The sequence below is a fragment of the Nyctereutes procyonoides genome, unplaced genomic scaffold (genome assembly GCF_905146905.1).
Source record: "Nyctereutes procyonoides isolate TBG_1078 unplaced genomic scaffold, NYPRO_anot_genome, whole genome shotgun sequence".
NCBI classification, from domain to species: Eukaryota; Metazoa; Chordata; class Mammalia; order Carnivora; family Canidae; genus Nyctereutes; species Nyctereutes procyonoides.
In genome coordinates this window covers 56,132,182-56,151,074 of record NW_026575142.1, presented here as the reverse complement: position 1 = coordinate 56,151,074, position 18,893 = coordinate 56,132,182, and the positions used below count along the sequence as shown (strand labels likewise).

Sequence of the window (18,893 nt, the reverse complement as noted above, 5' to 3'; positions counted from 1 at the left end):
GCTGTTAAATTGGACATTTAATTTAATTATACCAACAGCGCTTGATCAGTGCTGTGCAATATGCTTTCACAAGTCCTCATGCAATGCCTCATATTACTGGATGAGAAGAGACAGCTTCTGTAGGCAAAATAATCACATAGCTCAACCAATGTGAACAAGCAGCTGGAATCTAGGGTTCTCCCCAAAGCCAATGTGGATGTGTGTTCCCCTACATCATGTTGAGACTTCTGACAGTTATCTTAGACTTCCATTCCAGCTTTCATAATAACAAAACACCCTCTATCGTATTTATTTGCATGTTTGAATTCCTACATCAGTCTGAGGGTTGCAGATGTGTAGTCCTTATGCTCAGATCATGTATGCTGAATGGATACGTGGATAAATTAAAAAATGAATCTTGCCACAAAGTCACTTGAATATTTGATTCCTAGACCTCCTTAAGAGTTTAACCACCAACATTTCAGTGAAAGGGGACCTCATAAAATAGTGTGATTACACCTTTGTTCTTTCTCTATGTTTTTCACAAAAGCTAACTTAATTCCACATACACATTAAGTCAAATGCTTTTTGCATACACAAAGAAATGTGGCTACAAATAACATTGGAAGAGGATTAGTCCTAACTTGTGCTTTTTGTAAGCAAAATGAATGAGGATACTATTAAAAGCTGGTGGATTGGGGCTTTTATTAATGGAATAAAATCTGCAGCTCTGTTAGCCCTCCCCACCCCCAATTCCTTAGCCTCTGTGAATAAAGCAGTGACCTGGGAGCTCTTGAGCCCGCTCCCCCACTCCTTGGAAAGGTCCTGCCAACTCTGCATTGTCCTGTTGGATTTGCAGTCAGATGTCTTATGCTGGCAGGCACTGGGCAGGCAATGAGTTCTTTCCCTGGAAGTTGGGCACAAAAAGACCGGCATGGGAGCAGCCTGTTTTGGGACAGCTGCTCTGAGACAATGCAGTAAGCAAGGCAGAAATTCCTCCGAGCAGAGGGTGACTCGTGGGAGGAGTTCAGTTTGCTAAGTATTGTCATTTGCTGAGAGTAGGTGTGTGCTCCAGAAGGAGTCTTAACCTGGAGGATCATTAACTCTTTCTATCAGCTGGTGAGTTGCGGTGGCTCGGCAAGTTGGTCCTGGAGGCTCCTGCTCAGGAAGGCCAGGGAGGAGGAGTGGAATCACTTTTTCATGGGGGACCAGTTTGAGAAGGGCCAGCATGCTCTGCTCAATGAAGGAGAAGAGAATGAGATGGTAAGATTCTAGCCACATACCCTTCTTCCCATTCCCCAGCCTCCAATACTGTCCCCCTACAGGCACACACACGCATGCATGCAAACTCTCAGACACACTCACATGATCCTCTGCAATTTGACTCTGGTGTTATGTGAAAAAAGGTAGTGTCCAAGACATCTCTCTCTCTCTCTCCCATAAATGTAATCTCTAACAGCAGAAATTGGCTGGAATTAAAACATTGTCTTCATTTTATCAAGAAGTTTTCCTTTTTAAATAAAACAGAAAGGGAGAGAAGCACAATGCCATTTTATGATGCTTTTTTGAGCCTCAGGAGTCTAGCAAGTTCTGTTCAGAACTTGAATAATTTCAGCAAATCCCTACTGTTATGAGCAGTGTATGTCTTGATAGGAAGAAGTGGAACAGCCACGGTGAGGTAGGAGTGCAGCTGAGTCTCTGACTGTCTTCTCTTCAAGTATCTGTGTTTACAAAGAATGTAAAACATAAAAGGGAAGGGAAACATAAAATATTAACAATTATCAGCCTATAAATTTCTCTGTTTACTTCTGAAATTTTGCTTATAGGTCTTTAGCTAAAAAGATTAGTTACAGAAAACTTTCTGTAGTTGGCTGTCTCTTTTATTTTAGATGTGTTTCTCCTCTAGGGAATTATAGGAAAATCAGAGATGATTCTTATGTTCTTGGTGAATTTAAACTGTATTTCTCAATTACAATGTAATCAAGAGAGAGTTAGAAATGTGTACTTTTGGTTAATAAGGCCTTTCTGCTAATTGTGTAAGCATAGTCTTTTAAGCCAGTAATGGTGTAATTAAAATGTTAAAATGTGATACTCCCATTCTATAATAGCATTTTATCTTCCTGGAATTAATATAGAAATAACAAACCCAAAAGATATTTGTTTAAATTTTTTCTTGGTTAATTGTTTAGCCCTGACTATTAAATTCTTTGTTCCTAAACTGGTCTTTCAAGTTTAATCTGCTTACCTGTTCCTATAGCAACAACATTTTTTTGGACCTTCAGGAGTAGATCCTTTCTGCTATCAAAGCTGAAAAAATTATAAGGGAATAAAAGACACCCAAATCGACATGGGCTTCTTAACCATCTCCTTACTTCTTTCAGATTGGACTGACAATGACAATTATTTTTAGGCCCTACATAAATATCACTAGAAATGACTTTCTGACGCTATGTTCGCTATAATCCTTACTTCTCCAAAATGTTTTCTTTGGAGGGTCAATATCCTATTATTCTGTATATAAAGTTGCAAATTTGACCCTCATCTGGAATGCTCTTCACCAGAAAGCAGGGGCTCCTCCCTCACATCCCCAGATGGAAACACACCCACTCTTTTCTCATACACTCATTTCTGCTCTTTGACAATTTGTCACTGAATAGTCATTAACTGTGATCCACTTGCTGGCAGACATTCCTCGTGCTGGGAAAACGACTGTCCTCTAGCCTACACACTGCAGCGTGTGATTTTGTGCAGTTCATCTTCATAATGGCACCACCCAGTGCATCGGGGTGTCAACTTCATGTTGCATACAGCTGAAAGTCCAGTTAGGACAGGGCCTTTGGTATGGAAAGGGGCTCTGTGTTTTCTGGACCAGATTCGTTTGGCCAGCAGTCTTAGCGGAGGTGCGGCCATTAGTATGCAGTCTTGAGCTCTCCATCTTGTTCCGCCTGGAGAAACCTGGCCACCTGCCTGTTGCTGTGTCTGCCTCTGTCCCTTTGTAACTCACTACTCCACCCCCCACCCCCTGCCCAGAGCTGTAAACATCCAAAGTTCTGAAAATCTCTTTTTATTCATTTATTTATTCGGTTTTGACAGAGTATAATTGACATACAATGTCTTGTTAGTTTCAGGTGTACAATATGGTGCTTTGACACTTCTATACATTATGAAACACTTACCACAATAAGTGTGGTCACCATCTGTCACCACACAATGTTTTTACGATATTATTGACTATATTATCCATGCTGTACTTTTAACCCTGTAACTTTTTCATTTTGTAAATGGAAGTTTGTACCTCTTTGTCCCCTTCACCTATTTTGCCCATTCTTCCAGCCCTCTCCCTCTGGCAACCATCAGGTTGTTCTCTGTGTTGATGAGTCTGTTTTTGACTGTTTTTTTTTTTTATTTTTAGATTCCCATATGAGTGAAATCATATGATATTTGTCTTTCTCTATCTGACTTATCTCATTCCATAATACCTTCTAGGTCCATCTGTGGTACTGCGAATGTTAAGATCTCACAAAATTATCAAGTTATCTTAAAGATGTTTTACATATTTTTATAGTGAGTTTTAGTTTACCAAGTATTTTCTTGGCCACTAGCTGACTTGGTTTTTACTACACTTTGTGAGGTACACGCTATGATTCCTGCTTTAGAGATGAAGAAATTGATGCACTGAGAATTTGCTTGTCGAAGGTGGTATTAGCCAATAAATCCGAGAGCTGAGGCACCACATTAATTAAGTTGGTACCTCTTTTGTCTCTGGACCTAAACATAGCCCAGTGATACCTTTCAGTTCTTCCACAGGATACTGTACTCTTAACACACTTCCTTAAGATAACAAAACGTAGGGAGAACTTTGGATCTTAGATCCCCAGTATCGGTTTTGTTGTATATGATTTGTAAACTTGAATTTCCTGAATAAGTCTGAATCCTCTGACTTGAATTTTAATCCCTTTTAGAAAGCCAAAAATTGTCTAGAAATGTGCCACATCAAAATGTTTATAGTTTCTTGCTTTATAATATACGCCGTTTGGACCTTTGCAGAAGGCATTCCTCCAATCATAGAAATGACTTCAAATTTCAAGAGAAAACAACATTCTAGCAGTTATCCTTCATGTCCAATGAAGAAGAACAAGAATACCTCCAGGCCTAAGTATGCCTGGGACTGTCTTCCATTCTAGAATAAAAGAAATTGGAATGAAAGAGCAACTCTAGGTGATATGAAAGTAACATTATTAAGTGTGAAATGAGACAGGAGCCACAAGAAGAAAGAATTTGTTAGGACAAGGAAGAAAAGGAAGAAAGTAATCTTCAGAGCAGGTTTATCTGGATGACTGCCTCAATAGCCTCAAAGAGCAGACTGATTCCTAATCAGCACTGCAAGTAGACCAGAGGCCCAGCTCTCACTTACTGCTTTAGCCTGTTTCTGTATCTGTCAAATAGTTGTGGTCCTTCTTATCCTACCTGTCTCACAGGGCTCTTATGAGGATCAGCTGAAATAATCTGGGGGAAGTGTTTTAAGAAGTATAAAATTCTAGGTAAATGTAAGTTGCTATTATCTAAACAAAAATAGGAAGAGTTAGGGCTTTCGCAATTTACCAATTGAATGACTACTAACCCCAAAGTGAGGTCATCTCTTCTCATTAAATAACTGTAAGTAAGGACTGTATACTTTTATTCTCAAGTTATAGAGACCACTTATACATGGAAAAGAGCTGAGTTACCTTATACCCAGCCTCATAGTCCTTCTTTTGGGAAAACCTCAACCCTTCTTGGGACTGAGTTTCCTTATTTGTGGAGGAAGAGTATCAGACCGCCTGGGAACCCAAATTCCTTTGAATACAGTGGATACATATTTATATTTTTAAATGCCTCAGATAGGCTAAGTGCTCATTTCCTTATACTATGACTTAACAAAGTGGTTATCTGGTTAATATTGCGGCTTAGTTAATTAGAATATGGCTCACTGTTATCCTTTGTTATAATGTAATGAAATCATATTCCTTTTGAGGATGTATTTTATTCTAGTGAGACTTATTTTAAAAGTAATATTTCCTGATTTTTTTCTTTCCTAGGTTCTAGCAAATAAGAAAGAAAAAAACCTTGTATGTTTTTCTGATTATAAAAATAACATATGTTTATTATAAGAATATTGAAATGACATAGAAAAATCTAAAAAATAAAGTAAATATGATTCATAAATCTTCCACTCAGACATGATCAGCATAGTCGACCCTCCTTCTAAAGACATAAAAAGTGAAAATTTATCTAGCTCATCTAATGTATAAAGCTTTCTAATTTTTTAATACATTTTAATATTATCTATACCATTGTGTTTATTTACATCTCTGTATTTGTATCATGGAAACACTGCATACTACATACAGTGTGTTACTATTAATTTCTTTTGACTTCATATTCAGTAGACTGAAATAAATAATGTTGGGAGTATTTATGTCTTAGAAATCAGAAAATGCTACACAGGACTTGCATCTTGCCTCACCTGAAGGCCAGTTATGAAATATTTACCTCTGAGCATACCTCTGAGCGTATTATTTAAGACTTCCTTTTTCTTTTTTTTTAAAGATTTTATTTATTCGAGAGAGGGGGTGGGGGTGGGCAGAGACACAAGCAGAGGGAGAAGCAGGCTCCATGCAGGGAACCTGATGCGGGACTCGATCCCAGGACTCCAGGATCACGCCCTAGGCGGAAGGCCCGCGCTAAATCGCTGAGCCACCCAGGGATCCCCAAAACTTCCCTCTTCTTCCTGATACATGTCTAAATACAGAAAGCATGTTGTATTTAGATATTATCCATTTATTTGTACTATGCATCATGCCAAAACACAATAAAAGCAATCACAATCTATTCTAAAAAGCATGCATAATACACATATTCACAAATATGTATTTTTTAAACAAAAAAAATGGATTTATCTCATCTATATGTTTTTTTAAACTGTCCTTTTCATTGTATCTAAAAATATTTCATGGCTATATTTTCCTTTTGAGAATTGTAGCTCCACATAATGATTTTAAAGCTTAAAGTATATGTGGATGAACTATACAAGATTAAGCAAATCTCTTATGTTGTATACTTTTGTTAATTCTAAATTTTTTGGCTGTGATGGACAACTTTGTATGTGCAATTTGACATATTTGTCAGATTATTTCCTTAGGATAGAGTCCTAGAAATAGCGTTGATATATGAGGGAGTGTGCGTTTTAAATTTTCATTGATACTAATACTTAATTGCCTTTCAGATGATTATGCTTGTACCAATTTATACTCTAACTAGCAATCTTTTTTTGAGAATACTTGCTTTCTTTACCATACTTGCCAATGTTGAGCATTATCAATCTTTTTAACTTGGGCTGATTTGATATGTGAAAATGACACCTTATGGCTATATTATTTTTGCATTTCCTTGATTTGAAATTGAGCACATCTCTATATGTTTATTGGCATTCATATTTTTTGGACTAGACTCTCTTAATGTCATCACTCATGTTATATCAACTAGTAGAATGGGTAAGTAAAACCTGTTGAATCAGGAAAAGCAAGAGAAACTCTTTTTGAACTTCCATGTTGTTTTTGAGAACAGCAAGAAATTAGTACTGCAATGAGTGCATAATAAGGCGGCAGGGTGGTGTGTGGTCTTTGCCACATTGGAAGCCCTATCGTGCCTTCAGCATGAGCAAGGGACATCTGTCCTCACCATTATTTGGCTCACTTTCATAACTGATGTTTGTCTTTTCTTCTCTAACACCAGGAAGCAAAAGCACCTCCCCCCACCTCAATAGCCACTTATTTATTATGCTCCATGAGCACCTCCGAGTTGGTTGCCAATGTTAACTAGTGAACCCACAGATCTCATAGTGGGAGAATTGTGTTCAGACTGAGACATTTTGTCAGCTGAAATGTTCAGGAAGCTGGGCTACTGGCCAAGTCTAGTGTCTTTATTCTTGATTCATTGCTGCAGAACTCCCATGAAGTCAACTCATCTTTGATATAAATTCTTGAAGAGTGAGATTTAATTGCTTCTTGAGGACAGGAACCCTGCTTAGTTCACCTTTCTGTGGCCTGCCCATTCCCTTCCCCACTATTCCCAGAATTTAGCATAGTGCTTGGCACAAACAGTAAGGGCATGTTTGATAACGTAATTCCAAGCTCCATTAACCTGTAATTTTTTTATTCCGAGAAGAATGGGGAGGCAAGCAGGGCTTAAAGGGAGAAACAATTTGAATAATAAAAAAGAAACTTGGGAAATTTTGTGTTATTTATTTGGAATAGCCAATCATTTTGTGAATTTATCAATTGACTCCTCTTTCTCCCAAGCATAAACAAAGCTTATTCTTCAGAGTTAATTAGCCATCTACACTATTTTTCTATGAGATACTTTATGCTATCCTTTCATCTGTTCATGTATAAACTCAACAAATATTTACCAAATGCTTACTCTGTGCCAGGACTTCTCTGTGCTAACCAAGGAGGATTTTGAGTGAAAAGCAAAAAGCTTTTGTTTTTAAAGAGTTCACAGTCGAGCAGGCAGGACTGGGTACATAATTTGTGGGGCATAGTGCAAAATAAAAATGAGTTGTCCCTTGTTCAACAATTATTAGGAATTTCAAGATGGCTGTAACAGAGCACTAAACCAAGTTCAGAGCCCTTCAGAGAGCAGGGGGTCCTGTGGGATTACACAGACACATGACTATGTAGCAGGCCCAAGTAGGGGAGTGAGAGATGTAAACACAATGAAATTGTGATAAAACAAGTGCCACTGAGGGAGTTTTGCACACAGAGCTATGGGGCACAGAAGAAGGAGCAATGAGGTCAAGGGGGAAGATGGCATTTCATTTCCCTGGAGGGGTAGGTGAGGGCCTGAATGTGAAAGACTTCACAGGACACTATAACGAGTGCATATTTTATCCTTTCTAAGGATGCCTGAACACTAGTCCATGAAAAAACTGTACCAGAATCAAGTTGGGGAGTATATAAAGAAGAGATTCAGTATGCAACTATAGCCTTGATATAGAGGATGCTGAGTAGAGAATGGATTGGAAAGGTCCTTAGAAATTAGAATTGCAAAGACTTCATAATCCATAGACCAAGGGTGAACAGGATGAATAGGATTAAGGGTGTCTGTAATGGGAGAAGATGATACAAGTGCTGAATCCCATAGGGAAAAGTAGGAACAGGTTGGGAGTGGAAATGGCAACAGTAGTAGCAGATATTTATATGGTGATTGATCTGACTAGGAACCTTACACATAATAACATATATAATTATTTCAGAAACCCTAAGAGGAATCATCATCTCTCTTCTGCAGATGTAGGAACTGAGATGTAGAGAGGTTAAGTAACATGACCAGGTTCATTTGGCTAAGTACATGGAAGGCTATGGCTTAAGACCCAGATTTAAACATAATGGTTTACTGCTTTTTTTTAAAGATTTTTTTCTTTATTTGGTGGGGGGGGGGTGGCGAGGCAGAGGAAGAGAAGGAATCTCAAGCGGACTCCCTGATGAGCTTGGAGTCTGTCTTGGGGCCAATTCTATGACCCCAGGATCATGACCTGAGCTGAAACCAAGAGTCAGATGTTTAATCAACTGAGCCATCCAGGTGTCCTGGTTTACTGCCTCTTAATTTTGCTAAATTCTGGATGCATTACTTTAGTTATTAGTTAGGTAGCAAAAATAACAGGGCGTGAGTGAAAGAAACACAACATTAGGAGACTGGAGACTAGCATTGTTGTGTTGGCTCTGCCATTATTTATTCTTATACCCGTAAAGGAAATCATGGTCACTTCTCTTTGGTTTTGTCTCATTGATAAGGTGGAAATGATAATACCTTACTAGTTTGAACCAGGGACCAATGCAGGTGGTTTCTTGAGGTTCTCCCCAACACATGTAAAGGATATGATATCAAAAGTTTTAAAATAGGTGGATAAAATCCTATGAAATGTCTTAAGAAATTTAAGTGATACTTCCGATTTTTTTTTCAAAGTGCTATGAGTTCTTTTAGTCAAGGAAAGGAGAACATATATGGAGACATTACATCAAGTGAGAACTGAAAATTTATGGCAGTTGTTTTATGAATGTTTATTATGGGTAAAGAGTGAATAAATCCATTGATAAATGATTAACCAGTGCTGAACCCTATAAGCTCCTCAGGCCTACAGAAGACATAGAGCACAGCAACTTGACCTTCAACAGCATTGGTGCATTGGTGATGTGTCCAGAAGATATTCATTCCTGGTGCCATTTTCAAGGCTTTGTCATTATTTTAAAGCTTTGTGAAGATTAGCCAAGTGGGATCACTGACCTACATGGACTACAGCTATTCTGGATGTCAGTCATGTAAACCTTGGTGAGCTGTCTGAAACTATAGCCTAGATAGAGATGGAAGGAAGCTCAGAACACTGCCTCCTTAACCCTGTCCTCAGCCTAAGGCTACTTTTCTGGACAACAAGCACAGCTTTGCCCTAGATGCCCCCTCAGAAATCAGAACAGAGAGGAGGCCCAGTGCGCTGCAAGCTTTCCAGAGAAAGATGTCCCTCAGGCCAGGACACTTTCTGATTTTGGTGGTTACACACACAGCACTCTGGCTGGGACTGTATATTTTAGCATTTCCAGAATCTATTTTGGAGCCATGGGTAGATGATTTTGAAGCTCTGGTACTCGAGTCTCAGAATCAGTAAAGAGATCAATGTTTTGACGCCAGTTCAAAAACAAAAGAATCCAACAAATGAGTTTGTTTAGATAAGTGGTTACTTTTTCTTGCTTTTTAATGGAAAAATAAGGCTGATTTTTATGGCACACATTTTCCTGCAACTTTGTTCTCTTTCAACTTGGAATCACTGAGCAAAGTAAGGATCTTCAGCCTGGAAACCAAGCCACCCTGTATAGGTTTTTCCTTTAGCCAATTTCAACAGGTAATTATTTACTTGCCATTCTCTCTGCTTATGCAGATGTGCTCTGCTTGTTTTCCCAAGAATACATTATGGACTGTCTCTGCCAGGGATATATCTTCACCTAGATACCTGGCCATCAGAGGCCTGCACATTCACCAGAACCCATCTCAGATCTAATTCCCTTCCTTAAAGCCATCTGGGAGCCCCTGGATCACACTTAAGCACTTCCTTGTCTGATGTAGATTTGAATGCCAATTTTGGCAATTTCACTAAGTTTTATAGGTAGAGTCATGTGTTTATTCTCCTCCCCCAACAGTTTGTGAGTTGTTACAAGCAGGGACAGATCTTATTTCATGTCTGTATCTTATATGCAACATTGAAGTTACTTAACATGTTTCTGATAAGTTGAACTGTAGATTTCTGTGCACAATCTTACAAGAGATTTTATCTTCTTTACTGACTTTTGAGTGGTTAATGCCAATTTTACAGTATTGGGTTCTTTTCTTTTTTTAATTTTTTTATTTACGATAGTCATACAGAGAGAGAGAGAGAGAGAGAGAGGCAGAGACACAGACAGAGGGAGAAACAGGCTCCATGCACCGGGAGCCTGACGTGGGATTCGATCCCGGGTCTCCAGGATCGCGCCCTGGGCCAAAGGCAGGCGCCAAACCGCTGCGCCACCCAGGGATCCCCAATGCCAATTTTACAAAAGGAAGCACTGAGAAATTATTTAATTTGTCCAAGTCTGGAAGCTAAGAAGCAGCAAAAACAGATCTGGAACCTAGGCAGCTTGCTTCCAAAGCTCCTATTCTAGCCTTAGGTTTTTGATGTGGCCTTGCTACCACTACCGCTACTATTTCTACTATTACTGCTGCCACCACCACTACTACTATTGCCACCACTGCTCCCACCCACCACCACTACTACTACCTCTATCTCCCCTGCTACCACCACTACCATTACCATTACTGCTACTACCATCACTACTACCACCATTACTACCACTACTGCTACTACCACTACTATTCTACTACCACCAACACTACTGCTACTGCTACTGCTGCCAGTACTACTACCACTTACTATGACCACTTCAACAACTGCTAAATAAGCCCAAGACCATATTAATTTAGCAGTTATTTTATACTTCAGGTTCAGGTTCATTTTAAACTTGTGAGAGGCAAGAACCTCCAGGTCTCTTTTCACAGAAGTCTTTGCTCTCTGATCTTTTAGGTACAGAAGTAAATGGGTACAGGTGCTGGAACTGAATCAGCCATCTGTGCATGCCTGCATCACTTAAGCGGTCCCTCCTCATGCTCTCCCCCCTTCTCCAGCAGTGGCCTCCTTGGCTTGTCACTCAATGCTTAGCTCCTAGTAGGGGTAGAGAAGTTACCTGTTGTCCTTGTTCTACTTACTCTTAGGCAGTCCCTTTGTGTCTGGGCTTAGAGGAGCGGGAGTGCTGTGCTTTATTAATATTCTTATTCATCCTCTCCATGATAGCTACCTCTATCTTTATCTGAAGTTGGCTTCAGATGGAAGTTTCTTACGCTCTCCTAGCAGTTACTTGGGCTTGATTTTATAGAATCTTGGTTTCAGGATGGTTAGTTGTAAAAGGTTATTTGCTACTATACTTCATAAAAGGCTATTTGCTACTATACTTCATACAGCATCAATTGATTTTTGCTTTCAGCTTTTTATTTTATTTTTTAAGATTTTATTTATTCATGAGACACACACACACACACACACACACACACAGAGGCAGAGACACAAGCAGAGGGAGAAGTAGGCTCCATGAAGGGAACCTGATGTGGGACTCAATCCCAGGACTCCAGGATCATGCCCTGGGCCACAGGCAGGTGCTAAACCACTGAGCCACCTAGGGATCCCCATGATTTTTGCTTTCATCTTGATAGAGGATTTCCCACTTAGAAGTAATTGACCTTTGTTAATTTGACCCTAATGGTTTTATTCTCAAACTTTGCATGGGACCCTCTGGTAACTGAGGATATTACCTATCCTCAGGTATTACACCAGTGGAAAAAAATTGCCCTTCATTCAATAGTCTCAGCAAAATACTCATTTGTTTTCTCACTGGATATGATTAGATAATTTCCCTTTCCAAACTTATTAACGTGTCCAGAAGAAGACCAAGATCTTAGTCACATGGCCACGTCTGGAGTTGGAGTCAGAGTCAGCTCTACATGAAACACAGTTGAGAGTGGTAAAGTGGGTGGTTTGAGACAAAAAAGTGAGATAAATGGGGATCTAGTGGTTTCAACAAAAAATATAAATGGATAAATGGAATTTCCAACCTGAGAGTCAATAAATAATAATTTAATGGAACTGAACAATAGTGTTTAAGGTGGTCAAGTCCCCCACATGATTTTCTTTGCTAGAGAGAATATAAAATTTGGATCTTTGCTACTGATATTTTAGATATTTGTGAAGAAGTAGAAAAGGGCTTTTAAAACATATATATTTATTTTTCAGATTTTAAAAATGAAACATATTTATTGATTAAAATATGCATAATACAGATGTGCCTGGGTGGTTCAGTCGGTTAAGCAGCCAACTCTTGATTTTGGCTCAGGTCATGATCTCAGCTCATGATCTTGATCTTGGCTCATGATCTCCTGGGATTGAGTCTGGGTAGGCTCCCTTGCCCAGTGGGGAGTCAACTTCTCCTTCTCCCTCTGTCTCTCCCCTGCCTCTTGTGTACATGTACAAGAGGGATTTGTTTTTTAAGTCAGAGAGTCTTTCTTAGTGGCCTAAAATCATCCCCTTTGGAGATGTGCACATTCTTTCAAAATCCTTCTCAGCAGTAGAGATTTGGGCTAATAAGGAATTGCCAGGATGGGGTCTGCTTTAGATGCTCAGAAATGCTGCATTTGTCATTGTCTATCCCAGAGAACTATGAAGAAGGAGTGCATACTAGGAAGTTGTGAAGCTTCTATTTTACTTAACAGCATTTCAGAAAGCATCATGTGCATATAAAGGGTCAGTTCTGACCATAGCAGACAATGAGCCTCTAGTAACAAATGAGAGGGCCTTCATCTTTCATTTCAGAAAATTTCCCATGTAGCTTCCTTCTGCTATTTCTTCTGTAGGAGGAATAAGTAAAAGCTATAATTCTTATTATTTGGTAGCAAATTCTATCTCCTGTGGACACAGTTAGAGTATCTGTTCTTTAATAAAGGCCTGATGGTGGGGGCTTTCAACTTTATGGGAAGAAAAATCTAATCATTTTCCTTCTGAATTTTTACACAAGCTCCTGGAACAGAAAAACATTTTATTTTTGAGTTTTAGCATTACTGAAATAATTGCCTACAGAGTATCCCTGGGTAATTAATTGGCCAATTAAAAAATAGCCAAGTAATATACAAATAAAAGTGGAATATTTCATTCCCCAAGGGAGGATATGCTTTTCTATTTAATTATTAATGACTTATTGATGACCTATTCACTGCTTCATTTCCAATACTTAGAAAAATTATAAATACACAATATATATTTGGGGGGTAAATGAATGAATGGTAGATGAATATAGCTAGTTACAGTTACATTCTAAGTCTGTATGAAATAGTATACGGATCTATAGGTAAATAAGGATTAGAATTCAGAGAAGAGGATTGATTTACTATACTTCATTTTACCCCTTCCATAGAATCAACTTTCCAGCAATCCAAACTTTGTCTTTCTCCTGTTCCTTACCTCACCCATCCAACCTTCCCTTAAATGCCCTCAGAAAGGGAAACTTGCTGTAAGACAGGGCATTTCCTTGTGAGACAATGATGACTATTATAAAGACTCGTCTACATTGAACGGAGATATGGTTCTGTTAATCTGAATTCATTAGTTCTACTTCTTTTGCCTTTTGGGGCCACCTGTCAAAAATCAGCTTCCTTTTCTCATGCATGTAAAAATTGTTCTTACATGTCCTTTTGTTTTTATCCCTCCTGCGTCTCTTCTTCAATCTAAACACACTTAATTTCTTCAACACTCTTCATGTGGCATAGTTACCATTTATTGACTACTTACTAGGTCCTATGACCATTGCTAAGCATTTCCACATGATACTTTATTCACAGTAACCTCATTAGGTAGATATTATCACTATAGGAGAAAAGACCAAATGTTTCCATTGTTTCTCTGTGGCAGGGGTCCACAAACTATTGACTATGAGTGACACCTGGCCTACTGACTTATCTGAAAATTAAGTTCTGTTAGTAACAGCCTCCTCTATTTGTTTACAGATTATCTCTGGTTGCTGTTATACTACAATGGCAGAAATGAATGGTTGTTAGAGAGACCACATAGCTCACAAGGCTGAAAATATTTTCTATCTGGTACTTTACAGAAGTTTGACGATTCTACCGTTTTCCTTCTGATCTCTCTCTCTCTCTTTTCTGATTTCATTAAAAAATATTTTTCTTTATTGCCATAGTAAAATGTTATTTGTTAAGGTTGTCCAAGTTTTGCATCCATCAGCCATGGATGTTTAGGACAGCTGAAAGGGCTTAGGCTGGGTGGTGTTTAAAGATTTAATTGGCTGTCAATGTGGTCAGTAGATATTTACAAACTGCTGTGGTGGAAAGGGCCCTGTTTGAAAGCTTGCATTCTTTCTAATCTGGATTCTTCCATTAACTATTCATTTTATGTGAGGAGTTTCCCCTTTCCTGGCCTCTGTTTTTTTCATTTCTTTTTTTTTCTAAAGATTTTATTTATTTATTCATGAGAGACACACACACACACAGAGAGACAGAAACACAGGCAGAGGGAGAAGCAGGGTCCCCACAAGGAGCCAGATGCGGAACTCAATCCCGGATCCCGGAATCAGGACCTGAGCCGAAGGCAGACGCTCAACCACTGAGCCATCCAGGCATCCCCTTTTTCCATTTCTAAATAGATCTAGCTCTGTAGGATCTATCTGATGTAATTACATAGCTATCTTCATTTTGAGGTTGCCTAGACCCTTCCTTACCAGCATGAACATTGGTGTCCAGATGTGTAAGAATCTTCATTTTTTGGAAATAGTACACCCTGTATAACCAAGAGCTAGTGGACCCTTAGAGCCCCCCAGATCATAGAATTTCAGATAGAGAAAACTACTCAAAGATAATTTAGTCCAACACATTCATTTTAAAGTTGTTTTTAAATAAATATAATCATAGATTCACATACAGTTGCAATAAATAATACACAAAGATTCTGTGTATGCTTTACCCATTTTCCTCCATTGTAATGTCTTGCAAAACTATAGTAAAATATCACAAGCAGGGAATTCATGCTGATAGGTCAAAGTAAAGAACATTTCCATCATCACAAATATCCTTTGTTTTTGCCTTTTTATAGCCACATCTATTTCTTTCCCATTCATCCCTACTCCTTAAATCCTGACAACTGCTACTGCTTTCTGTTTCTATCATTTTCTCATTTCAAGAATGCTATATAATAAGATCATACAGTATGTGAGCTTTGGGATTTACTTCTTTTACTCAAAATAATTCCCTGCAGATTGATCTAAGTTGTGTGTATCAATAGTTCATTCCTTGAACTCATTCCTGCTGAGTAGTTTTCCATGATACTACATTCATGGAATATTTAATCATTTATTTATTTAACCATTTATCCATGGAAGGACATCATGGTTGTTTCCAGTATTTGGCTATTATGAATAAAATTGCTGTAAACATTTGTAAATAGAGTTTTATGTGAACATAGGTTTTTATTTTTTCTGGGATAAATGCTCAGGAGAGCAATAGCTGGGTTGCATGGTACTTATATGTTTAGTTTTTTTAAAAAACTACCAAACTATTTTCCAATGTGGTTGTACTATTTACATTCCTACCAGCAATGTGTAAGTGATCCTGGTTTTCCAAATCCTTACCAGCACTTGTTCTTTTCACCATTTTTTATCTTAACCATTACGACCATTTATCTCTAACCATTCTCTATATAGCTATATAGTAATATCACATTGTAGTTTCAATTAAACTTTTCTTAATAGCTAATTATTTTGAATATATTTTTGTGTGCTTATTTACCATGTGTATTTTCATGTCTTTTGTCAATTATCTGATTGAATTGTATGATATTTTACTGTTGAGTTTTGAGAGTTTTTTATGTATACTAGATACAAGTTCTTTATTGAATACATGGTTTGCAATGGGTTTGTAATGTGGCTATCCAATTGCTCACTCCAGCACTATTTATTGAAAAGACTATTTCTTTCCTCATTGGATTGCTTTTTCATATTTGTCAAAAATCAATTGGGCAGAGTTATATAGGTCTAAGTATAAGAAATTATATAACACTAGGGAATTATATAATAATTCTTGAAATCAGGTAGACTTGTTTCCACTTAATTCTAATTTTTTCACAATTGTTTATCTCATTAGTAGGTCATAGCAATAAAATTAATTTATTTTATGTGTTTATCTTGCATCTTATGACCATGATTAGCCCTTTTATTAAACATAGTGTTACCTGTATGTTTTTAAAGATGCTTGTTATCAAGTTGAAGAAGTTAGTTTTCATTACTATTTCCCTAAGAATTTTTACCATGAATGTGTGTGAAATTTTGTCAAAAGCATTTTTCTGTGTCAATTGATATGATCATGTTATTTTTAAAATAAAAAAATTAGTTTTAGTCTGTTTACATAGTGGATTACACAGATTAATTTTTGAATGTTAATGTAGCTTCATATCTTAGGAATAAGTACTACTTGGTAATGGTGTATAATTCTTTTACCATATTGCTGAAATCTATCTGTTAAAATTTTGTTGAAGATTTTTGCTTCTATGTTCCTGAAGAAGAATTGGTCTACAGGTCATTTATTTTCTATCCTCTTTGTTCCATTCTTCCTCCCTCCCTCCATTCCTTCCTCCCTCGTTTATTAAGCACTACCTATGTGTTAGTCCCTGTGAAAGCTATTATGTATACAAAGAAAAGCCCTAGAGCTCAATATCTAGTGGAGGATAGACTTCAGTGGGCTAGTGCTATAATAGCAGAATATGCAAAGTTCTGTGAGAGCACAGAAGAAGCTACAGTCAATTCCTGGATGACTTCAGTGGAAAAGTGCCAATTGAAAAGAATCTAGATGCATGAATAGGAGTTTACCAGCAAGCCCCGTTAGGGTGAAGGACATACTAAGTCAAGGAGACACAATGTGCAAAGGTACTGAGATGTAAAGGAACAAAGCACATTCCATTCGGAGAACTGAATGTAGCTTGGCAACGCTGATGTGCAGGGTGTATGTGTGTGTGGTGGAGTGGGACGGGAAGAACAGAGAGTTGAGGCTGAAGAGATAGTATGGGAAGATTAGGAAGAACTCCACATGCCATTCTAGAGGGATTTAAGGGTTTTAAGTAGGTAACCAACCACACTGGCTTTGCCTGGACTTCCTGGGCATTAGCAAAGGTCACATCCTGAGAAACCCTTCAGCCTTGGGCAAACTGGGATGATTGGTAAGTCTAGTAAGGAAGTGAAATCAGATGTCTGCTTCAGAAAAGTAACTCTGTAGCAATGTGGACAACAGTGTAGAGAGAAGTGAAGCTGGACATGAGATGGTTCTTGCCGTGATTCTAGTGTGAACCCTGGTTGAATTAACAAGGCAGGAGTATCAGGGATGGAGAAGAGGAGGCCGATCTAAGAAATATCTAGGAGATGACCAATAGACCTTGGGCTAATTAGATGTTGAGGGAGAAGGAGAAGAATATTAAAGGGAATTCCTAGATTTCTGTGTCATAAAACTGGATGCGTAGTAGTGGTCATGGTAATGCAGAGAGTGTGTGGTTAGTGAGTTTAAACTTATGATCAATTCTGACTGAGGAGGCATCAGAGAAAATTTTACATGAATAGTGTTTTTAAAGATTGTTAGGATTTTTGGTGGGGGGTTGGGGAGAGGAAACAATGAGGTCGGGGCAGGTATTTTGCAAAACAAAAACAAAAAAAAACGCTTGAGTAAAGATATATTGTTGAGTAAGATAAGATATTTCTAGGAATGGCAAGTAGTTATAGGATATACTCAGTTTAGGTGTAATTTTGCCTGATATGAGTGTGATTAGACTGAGGAAAATAAGAAAAGACAAAGGCATTGTTTTGCTATAAATATATGATAGGGCAAGACTACCAAACTGGTGTGCCATGAATAGCACTGGGATGCTAGAGATGGATGACAGAAGTTCTTAGAGGAATATTGGGATATTGATCACCTCTAGTTTTAGGCAGCCTCATCTATTTATCTGATCTGCACTGTGCAAATATTGTCATTTTACTATGGGTACCATTATATGGAAAAGATGTGGAAGCACTGTGCTGAGGAAATTTCTTCTTCTGTTGAGTTTAGGGTTAAACTTACATTGATTAAAAATACATCTAAATTGGGCAGCCCCAGTGGCTCAGTGGTTTAGCACCGCCTTCAGCCCAGGGCCTGATCCTGGAGACCTGGGATCGAGACCCCTCCCTGCATGGAGCCTGCTTCTTCCTCTGCCTGTGTCTCTGCCTCTCTTCTCTTTTTCTCTGTGTGTCTCTCATGAATAAATGAATAAAATCTTAATAAAAAATACACCTACATTTTTATTAGAATGCAAAATAGCAAAACAAAGATTAAGTTTTCGTTTCTTTCTGGCTCATAGACTTTATTTTTTCCCAGCTCTTTTGAGATATAATTACGTGTAATATTGTATAAAATTAAGGTGTATGATGCAATAATTTGATATACATAGATATGGTGAAGTTATTAAGTTCCTTATAAACAAAAAGTCTGGGTCTTTTTTCACCATTGTCCCTTGTGGGACAAGTGTTATTATTTCTAAAAATATATAGATACCCATTAAAATAAAAGCAGCCAATGATTGGTTATTTGCTATCTTTGAAATTAGTGGGAATGTAGCTATTAGTATTTGGACTCTTACAGAATGACTGGCCTTTCAGAAGGTCATTATTATAAAAAATAGGGAAAGAACTTGATTAAAAAAGAACCAGCAAAATTACACT

At 38.0% G+C, this 18,893-nt stretch overlaps 1 protein-coding gene across 3 annotated transcripts in view; it reads left to right on the top strand.

The window, feature by feature from the left end:
- Positions 1–1,057: 1,057 nt before the first annotated feature.
- ATP13A4 (ATPase 13A4) overlaps positions 1,058–18,893 on the top strand; it is a 109,041-nt gene continuing 91,205 nt past the window's right edge. Inside the window, exon 1 of one of the 3 annotated variants that reach the window (XM_055307852.1) lies at positions 1,058–1,242. In XM_055307852.1, the coding sequence (XP_055163827.1) occupies positions 1,180–1,242 (63 nt within the window). In that variant the 5' untranslated portion in view covers positions 1,058–1,179. The remainder of the gene's footprint in view (positions 1,243–18,893) is intronic. The other 2 variants (XM_055307851.1, XM_055307850.1) reach the window with 2 other exon arrangements.